This window comes from Neoarius graeffei, chromosome 17 (genome assembly GCF_027579695.1).
Source record: "Neoarius graeffei isolate fNeoGra1 chromosome 17, fNeoGra1.pri, whole genome shotgun sequence".
Lineage (NCBI taxonomy): Eukaryota > Metazoa > Chordata > Actinopteri > Siluriformes > Ariidae > Neoarius > Neoarius graeffei.
The window spans coordinates 61,673,582-61,688,543 of record NC_083585.1 but is presented as its reverse complement, the minus strand read 5'-3'; the positions used below and the strand labels follow the sequence as shown (position 1 = coordinate 61,688,543).

General features: G+C 45.6%; 1 protein-coding gene across 3 annotated transcripts in view; it reads right to left on the bottom strand.

The window, feature by feature from the left end:
* The window catches only part of LOC132864369 (E3 ubiquitin/ISG15 ligase TRIM25-like), a 30,770-nt gene that overhangs the window by 11,637 nt on the left and 4,171 nt on the right, over positions 1–14,962 (bottom strand). For all 3 annotated transcript variants that reach the window (XM_060897788.1, XM_060897789.1, XM_060897787.1), the window contains exons 2-4: positions 1,784–1,879; positions 523–756; positions 175–334 (exon numbers count right to left, since the gene is read on the bottom strand). In XM_060897788.1, coding sequence (XP_060753771.1) covers positions 175–334; positions 523–756; positions 1,784–1,879 — 490 coding nt within the window. The remainder of the gene's footprint in view (positions 1–174; positions 335–522; positions 757–1,783; positions 1,880–14,962) is intronic.

Sequence of the window (14,962 nt, the reverse complement as noted above, 5' to 3'; positions counted from 1 at the left end):
TGAGCCACAGTTAAGGTCGTGTTTGTCTGTTAAATTTATCTTGAGGTATTTTCTGAGGCTAATACTAATGCTTTGTGATTTTATCCAGTCTTGTTCCTGCTTCCTTCTTATTTCTGCTATATGAATTTTATGGCTCTCTTTACTGTGATACAGAACAAATGTTTGCTTGTTTACCTCGTGGACAGATTTTGTTGAATTCCTCCTCACAGATTTCCTCGACTCGTTTTTTCAGATCTGAGAGAGATTTCCTCACTCCATCAAATGAGAGATGTTGATTGACAGTGAAGCTGGGTGAGTCGTCACATCCAGGAGAAACACAGAGAGACGGGAAACTCTACAGAGAGGAAACACAGAATAGAGAAGGAGAAAAGTGTAGGAGAGGAACGAATGAATCTCAGACTGAATCAGACCAAAGACACACTTGAGATCTCAGACAGGAACATTTATTGTTGCTGTAATGAGCTTTTAGGAGGAAACTTTGTGAGGAACAGCGCCCACTGTAGATCAGACAGTGAGTGTTACCTGGAGGAAGTGGACGTGATCGTGTGTGTGTGAAAGCTGCTCCAGCTCAGTGACTCTCCTCTGAAGATCAGCAATCTCCTGCTCCAGTTGCTTCAGGAGTCGTTCAGCTCGACTCAGTTCAGCTTTCTCCTGAGCTCTGATCAGCTCTGTCACCTCCGAGCGCTTTTTCTCCATGGAGCTGATCATCTGAGTAAAGATCCTCTCACTGTCATCTACTGCTGCCTGTGAACGCTTCTGTTAGGGGACACACACACAATTAAATTCTATTTAAAGATCAACCCTTTCTTTTACTATGACCCTGTATTTTTTGTATCTTTTGTCGTACCTCTTTCATACCAAAGACCAGAGTTGTACCTGGGATATTTGACCAATGTTCAACCCTTCTTTTGTCAATTCAAATGAGGTGATTCAACACAGGTTAACCCCTGGTCATGACAATTCAGACAGGAGCTGGGTCACAACCCAGGAAGGAAGGAAGAAAGGACAGATGTCTACCCCACCCACCCACGGACGCATGCATGCACACGCTCACTTACTCAGTGGCTCTCACACACACACACACACACACACACACACACACACACACACACACACACACTTCCTCATCATCTCTCATTATCTCATCTCATTATCCCTAGCCGCTTTATCCTGTCCTACAGGGTTGCAGGCAAGCTGGAGCCTATCCCAGCTGACTATGGACGAAAGGCGGGGTACACCCTGGACAAGTCACCAGGTCATCACAGGGCTGACACATAGACACAGACAACCATTCACACTCACATTCACACCTACGGTCAATTTAGAGCCACCAGTTAACCTAACCTGCATGTCTTTAGACTGTGGGGGAAACCGGAGCACCCGGAGGAAACCCATGCGGACACGGGGAGAACATGCAAACTCCACACAGAAAGGCCCTCGCCGGCCACGGGGCTCGAACCCGGACCTTCTTGCTGTGAGGCGACAGCGCTAACCACTACACCACCATGCCACCCTGCATCTCTATGCCAGTCAAAAGCAAGGCTTTAAATCCCAGATTGTGACTCAGGTTCTATCTGAACCGTCATGACCAGGGGTTAACCCATCTTGACTCACTTGGTTTGAACGGACAAAAGAAGAGTTGAACATTGGTCAACTAACCCAGGTCCAACCCTGGCCTTTGGTATGTAAGAGGTATTTCAGGGACAAATCAATGTCGATCTAACCCAGGTTGGCCACACAGTATGAAAAGGGGTATAGGACAATCTTTCTGTTCACTCCTCACCTTAATAGTGTCAACAGTCTCTTTCAGCTCCTGCACCTTCTTCTGCTTTTCCTGGATCCTCTGCTGGGATTTCATCTGCTCCTCCTTTAGCTCATTCTGAGACCAAATAAAACACATTACATTATTTATGCATCAGGAGATAAGTGTGTCACTGTTGTCATGGAATTTGACATCCAATCAGACAAAAAAATAAAAATTAACACAGCAACAAAGGTTGGTTAGATGCTTTATTACAGAGTTTGTAACATCGTGCCGAGTCACCAGTTGATCAAGCAAGACCAACTTGGAAACAAAATGGCTGTTCAGATGTATACTAGAGACGAAAGGACTGCCCTTTATCAAATTGTGGATGAAATCTGAAACTTTCTTTGTCTGGTTTCGGGCCTCAGCAGGACAGATCAAGCAAGTATCTCATTTGTGTAGATTAATGCCGCTTTTCCACTACAAACGCGGCTGAGCCGTGCCGTGCTGAGTTGGGCTGAGTCGAGCTGAGTGGGGCTATTGGAGTTGCATTTCGACTACCACCGCGCTGAACCGTGCTGGCTGGAAGTGGGTGGACACATTGGGTGGAGTTAGCGAAAGTGGGTGGACGTCACGTGATGTCGTTAAGCGGCGCAAACAGTGACATCAGTGATCTTTTAAGCGGTAGTCTCACAGCCCGGATAGTAAACAATAAACATGGAGGACATGGAGTCGTTAGTGTTGCTGGTCTTGGTGCTGTGGCTTGTTGTCACCGACAACGCCAACAGATACTGGCAAGAGCGCATAGATGAGACGAGGCGCATAAGGCTTCAGAAATTCTCGTAATTCGTAATTCTCCTTCTTCCGGGTTTACAGATCTCAGCGTGCTCGCGGGGCGTGTGTGGGCGTGTGAGGACACTCCTCCTCACCAATCAGTGCACAGGGGAGTGTCTGCTCACGCCCCCAGCCTCACTCAGCTCGGTTTGGCTCACTTCAGCCCCACTCCAAAACCGTGCGAGTTTTGGGGGCTAAGCAGGGCTGAAGCGAGCTGAGTCGTGCTGTTTTAAGGTAGTCGAAACGCGAGCCGTGTCGGGCTGAAGCGAGCTGAAGTGAGCTGAAAAAGGGTAGTGGAAAAGGGCCATAACATACATGTGTGTGTGCATGCATGAATACACACACACACACACACTTTCAGTGAGTGAAAAAAAAAAAAGTTACCTAAACAAACTTCAGTTCAAGGAGAGTGTACATTCTTACAAGATTAATATGATATATAATTCTTCCTCGGGCCTTTCTCTAACAAAGAAAGTCTGTGCTTCTGCTAGTGCAGCTGATTTTAGAAAGAGATTATGATTCAGGGAGTCAGTGATAAAGAACACAGTTCTCTTATACTGAAACTATTAAATAAAAAATTATTGGTGAATACATGCACCTTTCCTTCTTGACTAAATATCACAGGCCTGAAATCAGTGATGTACATTTCTTCTGAAAAATTGACTAGCATAAATCTAAAATAATTGGAATACAAACTCAGTGGTTAAACTTAAGTAAATAGTGTCATGATTCTAAAATGGTGTCTATATGGGCAGCACGGTGGTGTAGTGGTTAGCACTGTCACCTCACAGCAAGAAGGTTCTGGGTTCAAGCCCAGTGGCTAGCAGGGGCCTTTCTGTGTGGAGTTTGCATGTTCTCCCCATGTCTGCGTGGGTTTCCTCCAGGTGCTCCGGTTTCCCCCACAATCCAAAAGACATGCAGGTTAGGTTAATTGATGGCTCTAAATTGACCGTAGGTGTGAATTTGTGTTTGTCTCTACGTGATGATCTGGTGACTTATCCAGGGTGTACCCGCCTCTCGGCCATAGTCAGCTGGGATAGGCTCCAGCTTGCCTATGCAACAGGATAAGTGGTTACGGATAATGGATGGATGGTGTATATGTGTAGTGCCCTCTAGAGTTGAAAAGCTCAGTGGTTATACTCATTAAACAGGGTTCATAATGAAGCACATAGACTAACAGAACACATAACAGGCTTAGAGCATGTGCAGAGCATGTCTGTGAAGATTCTCAATCATCCAGGTCATAGTAAACTGTGGGTGGTAGAAATGGGCAACTGGACTTGCTTGAAGATTCTTGAAAACGTTTCACCTCTCGTCCAAAAGGCTTCCTCAGTTCTGTCTGACTAATAGGGAGTATCAGATATTTATCCTCTCCTGGATCAGAATCAGAATTCTGATCACCAGCTCATCTAAGGTGTCATTGAGGTATCATGTTGGTGTGGGTCACTGGAGGCTGGGTGTGAACGGCGAGTCATTAGGGTGATCAAAGGATTGCCTGTTAGGGTGATCAATGGCAATCTGACTCTCTCTGTCCTCCTGTGAGTCACCAAAAACAGCTGGGTCCTGGCGTACATCCAGCCGTCTGGGAAGAGTGTCCAATACCGCCTTGTAGATGGTTGACAAATGATGTCTTAGGCTACGTTTACATTACGTCGAATCAGCGGATCATCAGATTAACGTTCTTAAAACGATTCACGTTGACACTAAAACCGTTAGCCGTGCACACAGCAACACCAATACGCGGATACGCTCGGCTCCGCAGGCATCCTGCGCTCCAAATCACTCCGCCCTGAACAGCGAGTGCCCTCTGGAGGGTGCGCACTCCGGCCCTGCGCAGCTCACAGAGTGCGCGAGTGAAGTCAACAAGCCACGATTCGGGACTGAGCCGCTGTGTGTGTGATCCCAGCGCATATCACTTATTACTTGCAAGTGGAAGGATGGCAAGCCTAAAGACAATCATAACTACACAATGGGCAGTATTTGCATCAGTATTTGCAGTATTTTCATACTTTTATACTCTTTAATGAAAGGTGATACAAGGCGGAAGTCTGCGCCGTTTTTCAGCAGTCGTGTCACATGACCAACGCCAGCGAATCAGGAAGGTGGATGTCACAGTGACGTTGTCCAATGAGACGCCAGCTAGAGCTCAGCACAGCGTATTCGCGTATTCTCAATGTTTACACAGCACCGGAGCTGATATGATCTAGATTGAATACGTGGACGCTGGCGGATTCCCGTTTCCCCGCTTTTTCAGGGGGGTTAATGTAAACGGACAGTGCGTCCGCGAAGAAAACGAGACAGATACGGTCTAGTGTAAACGTAGCCTTAGACCCCCACCTCTGTTCAGTGATGGCCGTTCCAGGTTGACAAAAATGGCTTCTTTAACTCCTCGCTCATACCAACGATCCTCTCTGGCTAAAATGCGTATGTTACAATCCTGAAATGAGTGTCCTTTGTTGTTAAGATGAATGTAGACAGCTGAGTCCTGGCCTGAGGAGCTGGCTCTCCTGTGTTGGGCCAAGCGCCTGTATAGCGGTTGTTTGGTCTCACCAATATACGAATCCGTGCAATTCTCACTGCACTGAATTGCATACACTACGTTGTCCTGTTTGTGTCTGGGTATTGGACACTCTTCCCAGACGGCTGGGTGTATGCCAGGACCCAGCTGTTTTCGGTGACTCACAGGAGGACAGAGAGAGTCAGATTGCCATTGATCACCCTAACGGGCAATCCTTTGATCACCCTAATGACTCGCCGTTCACACCCAGCCTCCAGTGACCCACACCAACATGATACCTCAATGACACCTTAGATGAGCTGGTCATCAGAATTCTGATTCTGATCCAGGAGAGGATAAATATCTGATACTCCCTATTAGTCAGACAGAACTGAGGAAGCCTTTTGGACGAGAGGTGAAACGTTTTCAAGAATCTTCAAGCATGTGCAGAGCAGTTGGCCAGGGTCTATATGGACAATTTCAACTTGTCCCTGGCCCAGGCAGTTGTCCCCACCACCTTCAAAACTACCTCCACTGTGCTGAAGCTCTCCACTGCCACAGCCCTCAACGCCTTTTGTCCTGTCACACTCACCCCATCATTGCCAAGGACTTTGAGATACTGGTTCCGTTACACTTGAAATTTTGTTTACCTGCCATAATGGACCTACATCAGTTTGCCTACTGCCACAACAGGTCAACAGAGGATGCCTTCTCCATGGCACTCCACTCAGCTCTGACCCACCTGGACTGTCACAACTCATACATCAGAATGCTGTTCATTGCTCTCAATGCAGCATTTAACACTGTGATCCCCTCCAAGCTGATCTCAAAGCTTAGCCAACTTGTTATTAGCACATCCCTTTACAGCTGGTCTCTGGACTTTCTGACTAACACAACCCAGTCTGTTAAGTTCGATAATCTCTCCTCCACCACTAGAACCCTGAACACTGGTGTTCCACAAGGCTGTGTGCTAAGCCCTCTTCTGTTCTCCTTGTTCACCAATGACTGCATTCCTGTCCATGGCTGTAACACCATAATCAGGTTTGCAGATGACACCAGAGTGTTGGGTTGGATCAGAGGTGATGAGTCGGCCTATAGGGATGAGATCCAGCATCTGGTTGCGTAACAACCTGGAACTTAACACAGAATATCATAGAGATTATCTATGACTTTAGATGGATTAGGAGCCATGCACACACTCCCATTTTCATCAACGGACCTGTTGTAGAGTGTGTGTCAAGCTTCAAGCTCCTTGGTATCCACATCTCTGATGATCTCACCTGGACCATAAACAACTCCATCCTGGTAAAAAAGGTGCAACAGTGTCTTCCTACAGAGCCTTAAGAAAGCTCACCTCTGTCCCAGGATACTGGTGGACTTCTACTGTTGTACCATTGACCGCATACTCATGAACTGCGTTTCAGGATGGTATGGCGACTGCTCCATATCGGACCATAAAGTACTCCAGCGGGTGATGAAACCTGCCCAGTGGATTACTGGCACTCAGTTACCCTTCAGCAAGAACATTTATCCCAAGCGATGCTTGGGCAGGGAGAGTAACATCATCAAGGATGCCACCCACCCTAACCATGCACTGTTCTCCTTCCTCCCATCTGGCAGACATTACATGATGAGCCTCCGCTCCCACACCAGCAGGCTCAAGAGAAGCTTCTTTCCTGAGATGGTGACCTCCGCACCACCACTCTGCTAGAATCACTGCACTCATCCTGAACTTTTCAGTACTTTAACCTGCCATTTGCACTACTAATTACTTGTACGAAATGGACCACTTACGTTGTTGCACAAACTGTGCCCCTTTATCCGATAGTATTACTGTACATGTGTGTTCATACTGCTAACTGTACATACAACCTTATATTCTCTCTAATCCTGTCCACTTTCCCTCTGTAAATATGCATTTAAATATTTACAAACATAATATTTGTAAATTGTAACTCTCCACTGTCCATCACTGTATACACGGTAACACATTCTTTGTTTGCAGATGATGACATAGCTAATTATGCATGAGGCTTTGAACCAGAAGTGGGCCATGTTGGAGGATATGCACAAACTCACGTGGTGCACATTTACTATAGAAGATATGCTCGGGAGGTTGTTACGCTCAAGAATTCCTTTTGTTTCTTTGTTATGCTGACTCTTTGTGCTGTAAATGGATGCAGGCACAACTCTATTCGAGATAAGGGGACTTAAGTTCTTTAGAATTCCAGCAATTATAAATAATCAAGGAGGAAAGGGGGGAAAAAAGTTGTCCATGACGCATCGACGTCACTGGCTGTCCAACATAAACCAAGCTGATCTAAGTGATGAGAAAGCAAAAACCACATGAGTCTCCAGTGAACATTTTATCAATGGTAAGTGCTATGAGCTAGCTATTAATGAAAGATTGCAATATACAGGGTGTTTCAAAAAATTGGATATTTCACAGTCTAATAACTTTGCCAATTCTCGTTCAGTTGACCTCAAATTTTAAGAGCATGTGTGGAAACAGGTCAAAATTTTATGTTTAATGTTTTTATCTTTTTAGGTATAGAAATGCCATTCACTGGAAAAGAAAAGGCGTTTTGTGTGTTAGAGTATGCTCAGATGGTGTGTCACCCACTTGTCTGAAGGTCTGTGCTGACCAGCTGGCTCCCATCTTCATCCAGATCTTTAATAGATCCCTGGAGCTGTGTGAAGTCCCCTCATGCTTCAAATGCTCCACAATAATCCCAGTTCCTAAGAAAACCAATATCACAGGACTGAATGACTACAGGCCTGTTGCCCTCACATCTGTAGTCATGAAGTCCTTCAAGAGACTGGTGTTGTCATACCTGAAGGACATCACAGACCCCCTGCTGTTTGCCTACCGGGCAAACAGGTCAGTGGATGATGCAATAAATATGGGTCTACACTACATCCTGCAACACCTTGACACTGCAGGGACGTATGCCAGGATCCTGTTCGTGGACTTCAGTTCGGCATTCAACACCATTGTTCCAGACATCCTCCACACCAAGCTCACTGTGCCCTCCTCCACCTGTCAGTGGATTACAAACTTCCTGACTGACAGGAAGCAGCAGGTGAGGATGGGGAGCATCATATCCAGCACTTGGACAATCAGCACTGGCACCGCCCCCCCAAGGGTGTGTGCTCTCCCCACTGCTCTTCTCCCTTTATACCAACTACTGCATCTCAAGAGACCCGTCTGTTAAACTCCTGAAATTTGAGGACGACACAACGGTCATCGGCCTCATTCGAGACGGTGACGAGTCTGCATACAGATGGGAGGTTGAACGGCTGGTCTGGTGGTGCCATCAGAACAATCTGGAACGGAACATGCTCAAAACTGTGGAGATGACAGTGGACTTTAGGAGGAGCCCCCCCCACTATGCTGCCCATCACCAACAACACTGTGACTGCTGTTGAAAGCTTCAGGTTTCTGGGTTCCACAATCTCTCAGGACTTGAAGTGGGAGACCAACACAGTCACTATCATCAAAAAGGCTCAGCAGAGGTTGTACTTTCTGCGCCAGCTCAGGGAGCTCAACCTGCCAAAGGAGTTGCTGACACAATTCTACTCTGCCATCATTCAGTCTGTTCTTTGCTCTTCCATCACTGTTTGGTTTGGATCGGTCACCAAACAGGAGAAGAACAGACTGCAACGGACAATAAGGTCTGCAGAGAAAATTATTGGTGTCAACCTGCCCTCCAACCAAGACCTATACTTGTCCAGAGTCAGGAAACGGGCAGGTAACATCTCTGCGGACCCATCACACCCTGGTCACAATCTGTTTAATCTTCTCCCCACAGGGAGGCGATATAGATCACTGTATGCAAAAACAACCAGACACAAGAATAGTTTTTTCCCCTCAGGCTGTCTCTGTGATGAATGGCTAAAATCCAGATTCATATATCAGTAGTATCACTTGCAAAATATCTGCACACTCATACTGTCATTCTGTGCTCACTGTTACTTATATTTATACTTATTTATATTTACTATTTCATCTTTGCACTATGCACCATATTGCACCAAAAGGGAAAATCCTTTCTGTGATGAACAGCTAAAATCCAGATTCATATATCAGTAATATTACTTGTAAAATATCTGCACACTCATACCGTCATTCTGTGCACACTGTATATTTATCTATTCCATACTTGACTTACTTGGATTACTTTGCACTATGCACCTATTGCACCATTTTTTTTTGTTTTGTGTATACGCTTTTTATCTGTTTTGTACTATGAGAGCTAAGTGAAACCGGAGTCAAATTCCTCGTGTGTGTCCACATACCTGGCAATAAAAGTGATTCTGATTCTTCTGATTCTGAAACACAGTCGAACAAGACTGTACAGCACGCATTTATGAGAGAATTCTCAAAAAATGCACTGTTACCAGAAAAGATTGTTACTAAAAACATGCTGCAGTGTGTTTGACAGGAGCTGGACTACCAACTTGACGTGTACCGTGTCTCAGGCAGCACGCATATTGAAAATTTGTGAAATTGTTCATGGAATCCACATACCTTTGAATTCTCATTCAAATTTTGAGGAATAAATCTTACATTGCTCAACATTAAACCTGTTCAGTTTTATTTGCCTAGACTATGTAGTTTCTGGGATATTTACATCTCAAATAATATCAAACTGTTTTAGAAACACTCCGTATAAGAAATATTGGATGGTCAGGCAAAAACTCGCCACTGTCAAACATGAGAAAGCCGTGATCATCGAGTGTGTGAGCCAACAATCAAAGGCTTCTACAATTACTTCATTTTAAAAAGAGCTGGATATAATTTTTGATGACGCTGTTTTTATTTTGCTTTTTCTTTCTATTATGGAAACCAGCTGATCTCTACAATTTTACAGATCCAGACTGGGCTCCAACACAAAATATGGGCCACAACAAACTCAAAGATGGTACTAAAGTGGTAACTCGAAATGCAAGGCTTACAGAGCACAGAAAGAAATGCAAAATTATTGAAGAATCTTCCCAAACGATCACAGAATCAATCAAACAAGATTCATGTCAATCTCCTACCTCAAATACGGCAGCCTCCTCGCTTCGTGAGTGCTCTTTTATCACTAAATGTTATATAGTGTGCTCAATACTTATCTTTTGAAGCAGTCAAAATGATTGTTTTTAAAATAGATTTGAGAAATGACTACAAGCTTCTAAATGTAACTCTCTTAAAAAGGCCATCCAGCGAGTTAAAATAAGGCGAATAAGTTATCACTTGGACCGCTGTTTACAGATGCTATATTGTTTGACTGGATGTCCTCCAACATGGCAGCGGTCAATAACGCAAACAGTTTTGGTCAGGTGGTTGCAAACGAAAAATAGCAACACTATGCTAAAAGACTTAATTCTGCACTTATCTGTAAATAATACTGTATTTTGCACTTCTTGTTACATGCTAACTGCATTTCATTGGCTTTTGTACCTATACTCTGCACAATGACAAAGTTGAATCTAATCTAATTTAAGCAACAAGTTTAAAATCCAACACTATTAATCCGTGTTGACTCACTTGGTATGACTTGACAAAAAAAAGGGTTGAACATTGGTCAACTAACCCAGGTCTAACCCTAGTCTTTGGTATGAAATTTAGATTTCAAATGCCTGAAATGCAAGGATTTCCCTGTGCTGGCTTTAGTTGGCAACCCATACGATGAGAACATGAATAAAAGGATTTCAATTCATTTGTGCATCATTTTGGCACACAAAAACTAAAAAAATTTAAGAGAAATTAACTGGTAAATATCTTAATTACATGACATCGTTTGCAGCCGGCTGCACAATGGATGCGTGGGAGCGGTGGTGAGTCATGTGCCTGGCGGTTCTTTCTGTGGAGGACATTGAAGACATCTACCTATTTGGAACCATGATTACAGGACTTTTGCTGATTGGATTAGGCATTGCCCTGGTTTATCGAGGAAATCAGAAAACGGTGACAGCTGTTCAAAGCCCCATAAAGCTGCCTGACATGATCAAAGCGGTGGGCAGAGCTGTCCGCACTCAGACTGTGGCTATTCAGAACTTGAACCGCAACATGGATAACATCATGGAGAAGCTTTCGGCTTTGCAATGGAAAGTGGATCGATTTGGAGACCAGAATGGGGACACAGAGTAGTCGTGTAAAAAGAATGTGTCTGCTCGCCAAGACCAAACAATTCTAATCTTATCTACTTTCGGCTCCCTCAGCCAGCACTGGCCTTGGCCAAGGCCGTTGCTGGGACAACAATTCCCCTGGAGAACACTGCTGTTAGACTCTCTCGTATTCCTTCCCCCACTTTCCACGGTTGCTGTTTTTATCCCCCAGTGTGACAAGTGGGTAAGCGCCGTTGTCGGGCGCAGGACCGGACTGCTTGGTTGCACTGGGTTACCCAGGGGTGGTCCTGGGGGCGGGCCGACTGGGCAGCTGCCCAGGGCGGCATCGCGGGGGGGCGGCACGAGCGCGGGCGCGAAAAAAAAAAAACGGTCCCAAAACCCCCCCCCCCCCAAAAAAAAGTGAACATTTTGGATGGGGAAGCCCAATACCAAAGTTGCGCAGGTGACGTCATCAGTGTGTGTGTGTGCGCCTAACTTGTCGTAGCCCCATAATATGCACAATCCCGGCAGCGGAATGTTGTACTAGTCATCAAAAAGACTTTACTACCATAGTACTACACTACTATGACATTACACAGAGTCTTAAGTAATACATTACGACTTGATCATTGCCATTCTGGTAACAGCAAATTTATAACGGGCCGTGTCCGCGACGTACAACACACGACGAGAAATGTTTAAACGACCATGTAAAGCTGTTAGTGTTGTGACGTTCGCGAACGAACTGATTCTTTTGAACGGCTCCTAGGCATGAACGATGAGAACCGAGTCTCGAGCTGGGGGAGCTGTTCTTTCTGTCGTTCTTTTTTGCCCAAGGACAAGAAGTAGGCTAAACAGCATTTGCCTTTTATTTATTCAAGTTTTATCTGTTTGCCTAATAGTTCAAATTGTTTTGTATATAGTTTATAATGTTGGTGTGATATTAATTATAATATTGTGGGAAAACTACTTTGCACGGACGTTCATTTAATTTATTCTTTCGTCATTTTGTTTGTTCTATTTTTATGTATTTTATTTATTTATCTGTTTGTCTAGTTGTATCTATTTTTCTAATAATAATATATTTTTTGCATTAATAGTTTGTTTTTTCCTATTAAAATAATCTTGTGTTCTTGTTATAACTTTATCTATTTATCTGACTGTTTAGTTGTATCTATTTTGTTACAATTTCAATATTTTTCATATAGAAAGTTTGTTTTTTTCTATTAAAATGTTCTTGTGTGATAACTAGTTCTTGTGTTATATTTATTGTAGTTGTATCTATTTTGTATCTCAGACTTAAATATTTTTGTAAAACAAGTGTTTTTCTATAAAATATTCTTGCGTTCTTGATAACTATGTTCTTGAGTGGGTTCTTTTTTTTTTTTTACAGAAAAGCCGTTCTGCATGGACATTCATTGAAGCCCTCATTGTTTTTTAATGGTTATTTATGAGCGTTTAGGGGTTACAATAATGTAAGTCTAGGTTGCTTTATATAAAAGGTATGTCCAGAAATATTGATGTCACTGTCTAAGCAGAGGGATCTGGCTTCTTTAGACGCTGTCTTCTTAAAACTGAATAAATATTTAAAAAGAGCCAAATGAGCCAGTCTTTTGAACGGCTCTTTTCAAAGAACGGATCACAAAGATGAGGATCCCATCAAAGAGCCATAAATCCCATCTCTAATGCCGCTTTTCCACTACAAACGCGGCTGAGCCGTGCCGTGCCGAGTCGAGCTGAGTCGAGCTGAGCGGGGCTGTTGGAGTTGCATTTCGACTACAACCGCGCTGAACCGTGCTGGCTGGAAGTGGGTGGACACATTGGGTGGAGTTAGCGAAAGTGGGTGGACGTCACGTGATGTCGTTAAGCAGCGCAAACAGTGACATCAGTGACAGTGGCGGAACAAGTCAGAGCCGGGCCGGGGGCGGGGCAAATGACCGGGCCCTTTATTAAAGCTTATCATAACATCGTTTTAGGCTACAAAATGTCCGCAACTGCGGTGTTTACCAATTTCAACACTACCGGGTGCAACTATGTTATTTAGTACATCAAGTCCTTCAAACGAACATGTAACTCAGAAACAAAAAACATTAGGATACTGTACATGGCTCATAATAAAACATCAATAGCCTATACTGCGCACATTATTTGAAGGGCATACGAATGAGCGCTCAGAGGTTGCAACGCTGACAGGAAGAGTCAGAAATAAAAGGAGGGCGGTGCAAACCTCACTGAATGCACTGTGTTTACCAATTTCAACACTACGGGGTGCAACTATGTTATTTTGTACATTAAGTCCTTCAAACGAACATGTAACTCAAACAAAAACATTCGGCGACATACTGTACATGGCTCATAATAAAACATCAATAGCCTACTGCGCGCATTATTTGAAGGGCATACGACGAGCCTTGCGCTCCGCGAACTCGTCCACGATGCTCTGTATGTCACTGATTCAGTGATCTTTTAAGCGGTAGTCTCACGACCCGAATAGTAAACAATAAACATGGAGGACATGGAGTCGTTAGTGTTGCTGGTCTCGGTGCTGTGGCTTGTTGTCACCGACAACGCGGACAGATACTGGCAAGAGCGTATAGATGAGGCGAGGCGCATAAGGCTTCAGAAATTCTCGTAATTCATAATTATTCTTCTTCCGGGTTTGCGGTGTTTACAGATCCCAGCGCGCTCGCGGGGCGTGTGTGGGTATGTGAGGACACTCCTCCTCACCAATCAGTGCACAGGGGAGTGTCTGCTCACGCCCCCAACCTCAGTCAGCACGGTTTGGCTCGCTTCAGCCCCACTCCAAAACGGTGCGAGTTTTAGGGGCTAAGCGGGGCTGAAACGAGCTGAGTCGTGCTGGTTTTTGGTAGTCGAAACGCGAGCCGTGTCGGGCTGAAGTGAGCTGAAGCGAGCTGAAGCGAGCTGAAAAAGGGTAGTGGAAAAGGGCCATAAAAGCTGTTAACATTCTGTTGGCTAATACAGAGCCCAACGCGGGGGGCGGCACGAACGCGGGCGCAAAAAAAAAAAAAAACGCCCCCCCCCCAAAAAAAAGGTCCCAAAAAAAAAAAAAGCGAAAAAAAAAAAAACCAAGAAGGGCCGGGGGGGGGGGCAGCAGGGGGTTTCGCCCTGGGGAGTAAATCACTCTAGGATCGCCACTGGGGTTACCTATTGAGGTATTTCACCTGACGTCACAGGGTCACGTGACGCCCCGGTGTCCGCCATTTTGGACGGCAAGCTAGCTAATGTCAACATCATAGTATCTAGTATGTTGCTGTAGCAACGTTTACGTTCAGTCATTTGAATGACTGTTAAAACCTTTCAGTTTCAAGTTTTTCCTTTACTGTATTTACTAGTTTACTGAGCCGGCCAGCCCCGGAGCGCTAGCTAGCCCCGGCCAGCCCCGGAGCGCTAGCTAGCGCCGGCCAGCCCCGGAGCGCTAGCTAGCGCCGGCCAGCCCCGGAGCGCTAGCTAGCGCCGGCCAGCCCCGGAGCGCTAGCTAGCGCCGGCCAGCCCCGGAGCGCTAGCTAGCGCCGGCCAGCCCCGGAGCGCTAGCTAGCGCCGGCCAGCCCCGGAGCGCTAGCTAGCGCCGGCCAGCCCCGGAGCGCTAGCTAGCCCCGGCCAGCCCCGGAGCGCTAGCTAGCCCCGGCCAGCCCCGGAGCGCTAGCTAGCCCCGGCCAGCCCCGGAGCGCTAGCTAGCCCCGGCCAGCCCCGGAGCGCTAGCTAGCCCCGGCCAGCCCCGGAGCGCTAGCTAGCCCCGGCCAGCCCCGGAGCGCTAGCTAGCCCCGGCCAGC